The 12,904-nt window shown below is 36.6% G+C and overlaps 1 protein-coding gene across 1 annotated transcript in view; it reads left to right on the top strand.

The window, feature by feature from the left end:
* Window positions 1-12,904, top strand: part of CHM (CHM Rab escort protein) — a gene marked incomplete at its 3' end in the record, with an annotated part of 193,218 nt that overhangs the window by 145,639 nt on the left and 34,675 nt on the right. The window contains exons 10-11 of the mRNA XM_084259085.1: window positions 4,549-4,653; window positions 5,012-5,075. Coding sequence (XP_084115211.1) covers window positions 4,549-4,653; window positions 5,012-5,075 — 169 coding nt within the window. The remainder of the gene's footprint in view (window positions 1-4,548; window positions 4,654-5,011; window positions 5,076-12,904) is intronic.

Below are 12,904 nucleotides of genomic sequence, written 5' to 3'. Positions count from 1 at the left end.
CTTTATCTAATATTCTATTGTGTATGTATACCACATCTTGATCTACTCATCCATTTGGAGGCACATAGATTGTTTCTATAGTTTAGCGATAGTAAATAGTGCTGCAATAAATAAGGGAGTGCAAGTTGCCTTTCGAATTAGTGTTGTTGTTGTTGTTTTTTTAATTTTGGGGGTAGGTACATAGTGGAATTACTCCATTGAAGGGCAGATCCACTTGTAATGTTTTGAGACACCCCCATATTGCTTTCCATAAGAGCTGGCCCAGTTTGCATTCCCATCAGCAGTGTAGCAAGGTTCCCTTTTCTCCACATCCTCACCAGCACTTGTTTCTGGTCTTTTTGATATGAGCCATTCTCATAGTTGTTAGAAGGTATCTCATTGTGGTTTTGGTTTGCATCTCCTTAAAGATAAGTGATGGTGAGCATTTTTTTCATGTGCCTGTTGGCAGTTTGTGTGTCATCTTTGGAGAAGTGTGTTTAGTTCTTCTGCCCAGTTTTTTTTTTTTTTATTGGCTTATTTCTTTTTGTAGAGTTTTATGAGTTCTTTTTCTATCTTTGATATCTGTCCTTTGTCAGATGTATAGTGTGAAAATATTTTCTCCCATTCAGAAGGGTGTCATTTCATTGTAGTCATGGTTTCTTTGTACTGAAGTTTTTCAGTTTGATGGAGTCCCAGTTGTTTATCTTCTTGTTTGTTTTTCTTACTGTTGGGGATGAATCCATAAAGGCATCACTAAAGCTTATATCAGGAAATGTTTTGTCTGTGTTTTCTTACATATCTTTTATGGTTTCAGGCTTTACATCCAAGTCTTTTATCCACTTTGAATTGATTTTTGTATATTGGTATGATAGTATTCTTTTGCATATAGCTGTCCAGTTTCCCCAACGCCATTTATTAAAGAGGCTATTCTTAGCCCAATGTATATACTGGCTCCTTTGCCCTAGATTTACTTTCCATATAGGTGTGAGTTTGTTTCTGGGCTTTCAGTTCTGTTCCAATGGTGTGTCTGTTTTTGTTCCAGTACCAGGCTTTTTTAATTATTGTGGCTTTATAATATAGCTTGACATCTAGAAGTTTGATTCCTCCATTCCCTTTCTTCTGTCAAAATTGCTTCTGCTATTTAGGGTCTTTTGTGATTCCATGTGAATTTCAATAGTATTTGCTCCACTTCTTTGCAATGTGCCATTAATATTATTATTGGGACTTCAGTGAATCCACTTATTTTTTTTGGTGGAATGGCAATTTAACAATGTTGACTCTTCCAATTCATGAGCAGGGAATATCTTTCCATTTCCTTGTGTCTTCTGTTTCTTTCAACAATGTCTTATAGTTTTCTTTGTATTGATCTTGTACCTCCTTTGTTAGGTTTACTCATAGGTATTTAATTTTTTTGGTGTAATTGTAAATGAGATCATTTTCTTCGTTTCTTCATATTCTATCTCATAGTTTGTGTATAGGAAGGCAATTGATTTTTGTGTATTGATTTTATACCCTGCCACTTTGCTAAGCTGATTTATTGCTCAAATATTTTTTCTGTGGTATCTTGAGGGTGCCCCTATATATTATCATGTCATCTGCAAATAATAATAGCATTACTTTTTGTTTTCCAAATTCAGATTGCTTTTGTATTTTTCTCTTGTCTAATTGTTCTAGCTAATAGTGCAATACCATGTTGAATACCAATGGTGAAAATGGATATCTTCCTAGCATTCTGTCCTTGCATAATTGAGCTACCTAATCCCCATTCCCACATACCTCTCTTTTGAGTAATCCTCAGTAATTCTTTCTAATAGCATTACTTGTAAAACTAATGCCTACCTGTAAACAAAAGGAATAGCTACCACCAAAGCACTCTGTTAGTGTTTGGAAGTCTATAAAGCATGGAGTTCTCCATAAAAGCTTTAGGGCCATCGGCCTCCCTGCTAGTACAGGGGTTAAAATCACAGCGCTATCAAGCTATTGCCAGCCACTGTGGCCTGAGTTCTATCCCCGGCAAAGGAACTAACCCACATGGCTCAGCAGAGCTCTCCTGTCTTGTCAGCTGCTCCCTTCAGCAGTGTATCTCAGTAGATCTGTCTGTTCTGCTTCCCACTCCATCCCTGGTGAATCATCACCTTCCACACCTCTGGCCTAGACCCCAGTTCTTGTATGCATAAGTAAATAAAAATAAATCTTTTTTTTAAAAAAAGCCTTAGTGCCAGGTTTAATTTTGTGGTTAATTTTAATGGGAGTCCTATGCAAAGACTTAGTTAGATTAGACTCTAGGATTTATACCAATCCCTCTCTCCTAATTTATACCCCTAATTTTATTCCAGCATTTTAAGATCTTTTTTTTAAGTCTATGCCCATGTTAAAAGAATTTTAGGATGAAAATCTATTAATTCCCCTTTTAAAAACATGTCACTGTAAATTTGAGGTATCGTTATGATTTCCCCCTAACCACTTAAGCAAGTGTATCATTATTTAGAGTTTAATATTAGTTTTGAGCCATTGCTTTTCATGTAAAATTTACATGCATTGACATGTCCAAATCTGAAGTGCTCACTACCTGAATTTTGACAAATGATAAATCTGTATAACCCAATCCCTATCAAGATATAGAAGACTTTCACATCCCCTTTTTTCTACCCAAACTATTCCTGCTTGACTTCCTTATAGTCTAGTAATTAAGGTAAGAAAAAAGTTTATCAGTGCTTCCAGGACAAATAGGTATCAATTTTTCATCATAGATAAGCAGATTTCTCTTCTCTCTTGCCTAATGTATCTTGTGTTAAATTGTTTAAGACTGTTTTAAACAGAGGACTGAATATCTTTTCAGTTTTTAAATAAATTATTATTTTGGAAAATACTGTCTTGGTATAAATACCTTATATTGATAGTTACATATTTTATAAGACAAGAGCTCTGTTTTAATGAAATGCAAGGACATTCATAGGAAAGGAAGTGGAAGTTATATTGGAAAAATTACCCAAATATTAGTGCAATATGTTAATGTGTTTTTAATTCTTTAAATATATATATTATGTTTATCTAATGTCACTACATATCATGGTCTATCTGGATTATACTGACATGCCATTTTTTCAAGCATATCAGTATTTTATAATGTGTTTTTAGGAAATACCCACTAAATTCCTCTTACCATTTGTCTTGGGTATTCATCATTTTTAGCTGTTCATTTTATTTTTTATGCCTGGTAAATATCTCTTATTTTCCTTATTTTTGATTTGGTGTAACATAATTTATACCAGTATATTTAAAATATGATAAAGTTTGAAATTATTTGCTTGCATTTTGTGAGGAGGAACATATATTTTTAATGAAATAATCTGGTCCCAAAAGGAGAAGCTGTGACAAAAGTAACTTGTGATATTTCCATAATAAAAAGTTATAGCAAACACACAGGCATTTGCATATATTTCCTGAAATATTGCCTACTGGTTTTGTCGTCTGTGCTGGTAAGTCCATTTCAAGGATGTCGCCCTTAGTCCATTAGTTTGGATAATGAGCCCTATAAAGTACATTTATAACTTGTGGCACTGCAAGGGAATGGATTCTAATTTTCATCCTTTTATCTAGACACAATGAAAGAAGGTCAATGGAGGGTTCTCTATGATTCATTGTCCCAATACATATCAGATGACAGAGACCTGATAATGTTCGTGCATAAGTGTTTTCCTTATTTGGAAACAGTACTTGAAAGAAATCTTTCTATGATCTTCCTTTGAAGTAAAGTGGAAACAGATATTAAAAGAAGTTTTACCCTTTTTTCCTTTTTAAAACATTATCACACATGTGACCAGACAGCTATTCTTGAACAAGAGAGAAAGCAATGCTTAACATCAAAATAAAAAGCCTTTAGTGACTTTTATGGACTGTGAATGATTTAACAAGTTATTTAATAAACTTTTCTCTTCCCCTTATATATGTTAAGAACAAAAGCCTATTTTCTAACAAAGAAAGGCTTCCACATTCCTAAACATTAGAAAAGCTTACACTATAATACTATCCTAACTTTATTCTTATTAGCACCATCGAAATAAGTATTTACATTCTATTTCATGTTCATTTTGTAGTTTAAAAGACTAAAGTAGTAACAAAAATATGTACTCTGTAGTACAGTCAGTTTTTTTTCCCAGATTGTGAGATATTAGGCAATTTTTTAATCATGTCATCTAAGAAGTTGGTTTTCTTTTTTTAAAAGATTTATTTATTTGTGCATATAAAAACTGGGGTACAGGCCAGAGGTGTGGGAGGGTGAGAGGATTCACCAGAGACAGAATGGGGAGCAGAACAGGCAGACTGACTAAATTGCACTGCTAAGGGGAGCAGTGGGAGAGGCAGGAGAGGTCCGCTGCACTATGTGGGTAGCTCCCTGGCTGCTGCAGAGACTGCGGATTGCCTCACAGTGCTGTGCTTAACCCCTTGTGCCACCAAGGGAGGCCTAGAAGTTGGTTTTCAATTTAAAATTGGTAGCTGATTATGGTTATTCTTTCAGTTATTTAATCATTAATGAGAACTTTTTTGCTATACTTATCTTTTTTGTAGATGTAAAGCAATCATAGATCAATTTGGTCAGAGAATAATCGCTAAGCATTTCCTTGTGGAAGACAGTTACTTTTCTGAGAACACATGCTCACATGTGCAATACAGGTAAGAAGCCCTCCATTTACTATCCGGGGAAGGTAAAAGTTAGGAAAATTTAGCAGTGTGATTACATTGGCACTTCTGCATGACTCTGTACTTCACAAAGATATTTTCAGTATATCCCTGCTCTGGGTATATTTTCAGTATACCCCTGTCTTGGGGAAGCCTATCTTAACTTCAACTCCTTTGCATCTGCTGGGGATTGTCTGCAGGTCACACATCTTCCTTTCATGAACCAAGACCTTGGTTTGAGGAGGAGACACTTTTAATGTGACTTAACTCTTTGAAACATGCCTTCTGGTAGTTATATAACTATAAATGAAACATATCTGTGGTATCTGAATCACTGATTTGTGCATTACAGGCAGATCTCCAGGGCGATCCTGATTACAGATAGATCTGTACTAAAAGCAGATTCTGATCAGCAGGTAATTTTAATTCTGCACTTTTTAATAACATGTAACTAATTTAACCTACATTGTAATATGTATAAATTAGTATTGGTGAAATAAAATACACTAAGCTGTATGTACAAATAATCTTGGTGTCTTAAGGATTTTCTTCTGTTGGAACACATAATTGAGTCTTATGTAAGATTTGTTCTAGGAAAATTGAAGTAAATTCTGGCTTTCAAGAGCTATTTTTTTGTACAAGTAGTTTATTTGGGAAGCAAAATAAAATACTTGTGGGGAAGTGGAAAAAAACAGAGGACAAAGAAGGAACAAATTACAAATTATTATCATTTGATAACACAGTTACTACTGTCAATAACTGATGCTTAATCCTGTTAAGCAACTCCTAGAAACAGCAGAAAACACATGTACACTTACCTTCTACCAAAAACTTGGATGTATATATGCCTATCACTCCCAGTTGCTTTCTGGAAATGCATTAATATTCTCTGAAACTTTGTCACCTGTTTCTAAGAATTGAAAATATATTGTTATGGGAAGAAAAAGAGTATTCCCAGAGCATACATTTAAAAATCTTGGAGGAAAGAGGAAATGCAAATGGCCAACAGGCATATGAAAAAATGTTCAACATCACTCGTAATCAGGGAAATGCAGATCAGAACTACAATGAGATACCATCTTACATCAGTGAGAATGGCACATATTAAAAAAACTAGCAACAAAAAATGTTGGCGAGGTTGTGGAGAAAAAGGAACTCTCCTGCATTGCTGGTGGGAGTGCAAACTGGTCCAACCACTATGGAGAGCTATGTGGAGATTTCTTGACCTACTAAACATAGAGCTTCTATATGATCCAGCAATTCCACTCCTAGGTATTTACCCAAAGGACACAAAAACATGAATTCCAAAGGGCACCTGTACCCCTAGCAGCACTATTTACAATAACTAAGCTTTGGAAACAACCCAAATGCCCAAAAATAGATGACTGGATCAAGAAGATGTGGTGCATATACACATTGGAATATTACTCAGCAATCAAAAAAGGTAAACACATGCAGTTTGCAGCAACATGGATGGAGCTAGAAGGGATCATGGTCAGCGAAATAAGTCAGAAAGAAGAAGAAAAATACCGGATGGTCTCACTCATAGCAGGAATTTAGAAAACCTAAATAAGGGACCAGGAAAAAGACTAATTAATACAAAGTAAAAATCAAAATCAACAAGCAACTATGGACCAGAGACACACTGGGGCGGGGGGGGGGTCAGGGTGAGGAAGGATTAGGGCCAAAATAAAGGGGGGTGCAATTGTATGGGGAATATAACCAAAATGAAAATGCATACATTGTGCAAAAATGAAAAATGATGTAAGAATTATATAAAATAAAATATTTTAAAAAAGAACAACATGGAGAAAAAGAATTTAAAAAATTAAAAAATAGTATAGCGTCCTTTGAGACAAATAATATCCATATCATGAGGCGTCCAGAGGGAGAAGAGAAAAAGAAAGGCATACAAAATTTATTTAAAGAAATAATTGTTGAAAATCATCTCAATCTGGGAAACAAACCAGACATTCTGAGAGGTCCAAAGAGTTCCTAGCAGAATAATACCAGACAGACACCCTAAGGCATATTATAACAAAGCTGTTGAAAACCAGTGACAAGGATAGAATATTAAAAACATCAAGCAACAAAAGAGTAACCTATAAGGGCACACCAATCAGACTGTCAGGGGAGTTTTCTGTAGAAACATTACAAGCATGAAGGACCTAGGAGATATTTAAAGTACTTAAAGACAAAAAAGAATAAGGAAAAGCAAAACTACAAAAAAAAAAAATCAACACCAAGTTACACATGAAATAAATTCTAAAGGAGTTACTATAAAGCAACAGAACAGGAATTTCAAGGCAATAGACACCTAAATCACTTAACATGAAAAGGAGGGAAGTAACAATGGGCCCATCCAAATGAGTTAAAAATCAGACTATCCTACAAATTGCTCATCCTATACTAAGCTCAGTAGAGACATCAAGAAAAAAAATAAAAATAAAAATCTTGGAGGAAAAGTCTTTATGGTAACCAACCCTATAGCAGCCCATGTACATGACTTAATCTGAATGAGTTTCAACATATTTTTCTAGATCCAGTATTTCCTTACCACCATTGCTCATTTCAGTACTTTCTTCCTCCTCCTCATCCCCAGTTCTACAGAAATGTTATGTGCCTATGGATTTTCTTCAGTTTGAGCAATTAATTTCTGGAGATATACCCCCATTCCTTCTGACCATATTTCACAGTGACTAATAAAATCAGCTTATTCTTTGTGAATGTTAATCCTCTTTATGGAGTTGCTAAAAATGGGTTTCTAAAATCCCCTAAGTTGGAAACTTTGTTATGTAAATACTTTCTTTAAATCATTTAGCAAACAATGATTGATTTTTATATGCTACTCTATTTGCTGGGTTCTGAGGAGACAGGAGTAACCTTGATAGCATTTCTGTCTTCATAGCTTACAGGCTGAAGGATACAGATAGAGACAGATAAGTAGCAGCTAGAGTTCAGCCTGGCAAGTGTGAATAAGGAATTGTATAGCATCTATCATAACAATCTCACACTATCCTGTTATAGCCAGTTGATTTATCTGAGATACAGTTAACTGTATCTCAGTTAAACCACTTTGTGAGTAGGTTGAACAGTGACAGGCAGAAAAGTGAAGAAAGTAAATAGAGATTTCTGAAGAAGCTAAGCTGTGAAGAGTAAGAGAGCGGGGGAGTGGTCCCTAAAGAAGGATGTGGGAGTGAAGATGGCTTTTTCCTAAAAACTTAGTGTATATTTCAGTTGATGAGATGGCACCAGTACAGGTATACTGCATATACCAAGGGAAAAGGGAGGATAATTGATGCAGCAATGTTTAGTAAAGACAGGGGAGGATGGGATTCAGAGAATCATTGCCCTTAAATAGGATGTGAGACACCTTGGAAAAAGAAGTGAATGCAGAATGTAGGTTTGGGGGTTGCCATCTGATGGGTTCCATTTCCTCTTTAAATTATGAGGTCATCTTCTGAGAACTGGGTTGTAAGGGGGAGCTAGGTCAAGGTTCAAGGACAGGTATAAAATAATCTGTGGTGGGTTGGACGGTGACCTATCTTGTGGTCAGGTAACTGGACAGTATTAATGGTCCAGGTGAGCCTGGAAGTCATGGGTTACTGAAGGATTAATCCATTCCTATCCTTCCAGCTCTTTTACTCTTTTACCCAAATCAGCCTGCTCACTGACCTAGTTTCCCCTTGGTTTCCTTCCAGATTACGAGCCCCCTTCTGCCCTCTTCCTTTTCCATGTCCTAGACACTATGATGGGTCTTCCAATCTGGTCTTCCTCCAATACCTTTATTTCCCATATGGCATTGTTCTTCCACTATGACTCATGGAAGAAAATTCCATCTCTGGATGAGGCTATAATCTCTACCTGGATCACTGAGGACTGGTTGAGAAGACCACACAACCAGATGGACTGGCACCACCTCATAGTGACAGGTGCACACCTCATTCAGCTGGACCCTCAGGTCTCACCAGTTAGCTTTTCCACTGACTTCTCTCCTTTTCCCCTCATTGCCTACTCCAGGTCTTTACTTTTACCTACCCCTCTCTCCCTGGCCCCTGTCACCAGCTCCCCCTTGACTGAGAAAAGTGAGCTACCCACTAATAATGTTGTTGATTTCTTCCTGCTCCACCCCTTATAATTTATATATACCAGCACAGAAACTGATGGCCTTTTCCAAGGCCAATTCCTTTCACAAGTGCTGTTGGCACACATACTCATATTCGTGGCACTCTGAATGCCTGTTCTCTCTCCTGCATTTTCAGCCTCTCCCCTGCTATTGGCACCTTCCCCTCAATCTGTATACATGTGCTAGTATTTTCTGTTACAAAAACAAAAGAACTAAAAATATGTTCCCTTGATTCTCCCCCCATCTCTATCTAGTATCCACTCCCTCCACTGGTCTTATCAATTTTTGATAAGACAGTATCTATATGTGCTGCCTCCAGCTCCTTACTTCTAATTCATGTTTAGGTCAGCTTGGCTTGTGCCATCACATTTCTACCACAATTTCTCTCACTAAGTTTATTGATATCTTTGTAATAATCAGGGCCACAGGATAATTTTTGGTTCTTTTCTGCCAGGTATTTTCTGGTACATTTAATAATGGTTATTTTTGCTTTTCTCTTGAAATTCTGTATGCCTTTGGCTGTCAAGCCATTGTGCTTTCCTTGATCTCATGACTGAGAGATATCTCTCTGCTTCCTTTATGGACTATCCTCTTAATTATTGGGCCTCCTCAGAGTTTTTGCCCTAGTTCATAGTATCCATTGTTCTGAACACACACACACACACACACACACACACACACACACTGCTTGACACCATGTACTCATGGTTTCAATTCTGCAAAATGTTGGTGACAGTCACTTCTATACTTCCCAGGAGTATTGGCCCACATCCCAAACTTCCTGTTGGACATTAGCCCAAGAATCAAGAATTCCTCAAATTGAACGTGTGCAAAACTGAACTCAACATTTTCCCTCTGAAAGCTACTCTTTCATTATTCCCTCACCTCTGTGAATAGCTCTGACATTCTTTATTTTATTATATTTTATTTTATATAATTTTTACATCATTTTTCATTTTTGCACAATGTATGCATTTTCATCTTGGTTATAGGCCCCATACAATTCCCACCCCCCCCTTGTTTTTGTTTTTTTTTTTTTTTTTTAATTTGGATAGGCATTTGAGGGATTATTTTTGGCCTTGCCACACTTTTCATTTTCACTTATTTATTTTTTTAATTGAGGTAACAATGGTTTAAAACACCATGTATGATGTAAATGAAGTCTCACCACTCCTCAGTAGTATGTGAATTGGCAGAATTTTAATACTTCTGATACTTATTTTAGAACAATGCCTCTTTTTTTTTTTTAAAAAAATTTATTTATTTATTTATTTATTTATTTATTTATTTATTTATTTATTTATTTATTTATTTATTTATACAAGCACTGGGTACAGTCAGAAGCGCAGGAGGGTGAGAGAATTCACCAGAGCCAGAGCAGGGAGCAGAGCAGGCAGAAGGACCGAAGTACACTGCTGAGGGGAGCAGCAGGCGGCAGGAGAGGCCTGCCCGCCATGTGGGACCCTCCTCCGGTGGCCAGGGAGCAGCCGGGGATCGAACCGGCGGCGGGGAGGCTTCAGGCAGCTTTGCAACCCAGCACTCAACAGCTGCGCCACCAGGGAGGCCCAATGCCTCATTTTTTAATTAAAATTTTATTTTTATATTCCCCATACAATTACAACCCCCTTATTTTGACCCCAATCCCTCCTTTCCCCGCCCCCCCACCCCCCATAGAGTATCTCTGATTCATAGTTGTTTGTTGATTTTGATATTTTCTTTCTTATAGTTATTCTTTTTCCTGGTCCCTTATTTAAGTTTTCTAGATTCCTGCTATGAGTGAGACCATCTGGTATTTTTCTTTTTCTTTCTGGCTTATTCTGCTGAGCATGATCCCTTCCAGCGCCATCCATGTGGCTGCAAATTGCATGTGTTTATCTTTTTTGAATGCTGAGTAATATTCCATGGTGGATATGTACTACATCTTCTTGATCCAGTCATCTATTTTTGGGCATTTGGGCTGTTTCCAAAGCTTAGCTATTGTAAATAGGGCTGCTATAAACATAGGGGTGCAGGTGTTCTTTGGAATTGATGTTTCTGTGTCCTTTGGGTAAATACCTAGGAGTGGAATTGCTGGATCATATAGAAGCTCTATGTTTAGTAGGTCAAGAAATCTCCACACAGCTCTGCATAGTGGTTGGACCAGTTTGTACTCCCACCAACAGTGCAGGAGAGTTCCTTTTTCTCCACAACCTCGCCAACATTTGTTGCTAGTTTTTTTAATATGTGCCATTCTCACTGGTGTGAGATGGTATCTCATTGTAGTTTTGATTTGCATTTCCCTGATTACAAGTGATGTTGAACATTTTTTCATATGCCTGTTGGCCATTTGCATTTCCTCTTCAGAGAAGTTTCTTTTTAGCTCTTCTGCCCATTTTTTGACAGGATCATTTTCTTTGTTTTTGTTGAGTCTCATCAGCTCTTTGTAGATTTTTGTGATCAGTCCTTTATCATTAGTGTTGTGTGCAAAAAATTTCTCCCAGTCAGTGGGGTTTCTCTTTGTTTTTGTTATTGTCTCTTTTGCTGTGCAGAAGCTCTTTAATTTGATGTAGTCCCAGCTGTTTATCTTTGCCTTTACTATCACTGCTTTGGGTGATGTGTCTGTAAAGATGTTTTTGATGTGCATATCATGTAGTGTTTCGCCTATATTTCCTTCTATGTATTTTATTTTTTCAGGTCATATGTCTAGTTCTTTAATCCATTTTGAGTTGATTTTTGTCATGGTGTGAGGTAGTAGTCAAGCTTCATTCTTTTGCATGTAGCGACCAAATTTTCCTAGCACCATTTATTGAACAAACTTTCTTTGCTCCAATGCATAGTCTTTGCTCCTTTGTCAAAGATTAGTTGACCATAAATATGTGGGTTTATTTCTGGATTTTTTATTTGATTCCATTGGTCTGTGTGTCTGTTCTTGTTCCAACATGCAGTTTTGATGATTATGGCTTTGTAGTATAGTCTGAAGTCTGAGAGTGTGACACCTCCATTCCCTTCTTTTTTTTTCAGGAGAGCTTTGGCTATTCAGCCACCCCCCTTGTTTTGATCCTACTCCCTTCTCCCCCACCCTGTAGTGTGTTTCTGGTTTATAGTTGCTTGTTGATTTTGATTTTTACCTTATTATAATTAGTGTTTTTCCTAGGCCCTTATTTAGGTTTTCTAAATTCCTGCTGTGAGTGAGACCATCAGGTATTTTTCTTTTTCTTTCTGGTTTATTTTGCTGACATTCTTACATTAACAACTTCTTCCCCCCATCTCTGCCATCTCATGTGCCTTCAGTTCCTGACAATGTACTTCCTAGAAGTTGCTCCAGTCTGTCTTTCCTCTGAATTCTTTTTCTCGGTGCTCCAGTTACAGAACTCATTTTCTCTGCCCCTTTCTAGTTGTTCTTCCTCTCATCTAGTCTTTCCGAAATTCATCCTTCACACATCACAGTGATTAAAATGAGTACCTGGCTTTCCTTTCTTTGTTTCCTATATAAGGTTGCTTTTCCCTTCTTTTTAAAATTTTTGAAGTGTAGAGAGACTTAGGTAAGACTTAGAGGAACGAATAGGTGAATGGCTAGGTAAATTTTATGGAAATGGTATTATGGGGTTGAGGAAATTCTCTTTTAATGAATTATGTAATTTCTCTTGGACTTGAGATAATGTCAGAGTTCAGGAGACAGAAGGCTCTGTCATAGGAGGTTACTGATCGTTTCTCATCATGTCTTAGTGTCTTCTCTCAAATGTAAAGTACAACTTTTATCTTTTTGAGATAGCATTGGTTTATAGCATTGTATGTTTTAGGAGTATACAGCTTCACATCTCCCCAAATGTGTATAACACATCATATCTACTATTAAAGATCTAGTTACTGTCATTTGGTATATGTTGACATATACTTTGCTTGTTTTAATATCTTTGGGATTTATAGCATTTTTGATTTGTAGTGCTGTATAACTGCTATTTTTAGCCATTCGGAATAATCAAAATTGATTTATGATGACCTGACTTCAAACACTCAAGTGCATATCATTCAGAAGTAATGTCATAATTGTATCCTGTAAAAATAATAAATGAAGGATTTAATAAATATTAAAGATATTTGAAATTTTTATTGTCTGTTAATTCTGAGTACAAAATATAT

The sequence above is a fragment of the Talpa europaea genome, assembly GCF_964194135.1.
Source record: "Talpa europaea genome assembly, chromosome: X".
Lineage (NCBI taxonomy): Eukaryota > Metazoa > Chordata > Mammalia > Eulipotyphla > Talpidae > Talpa > Talpa europaea.
This window is presented reverse-complemented; position numbering and strand designations above follow the sequence as displayed.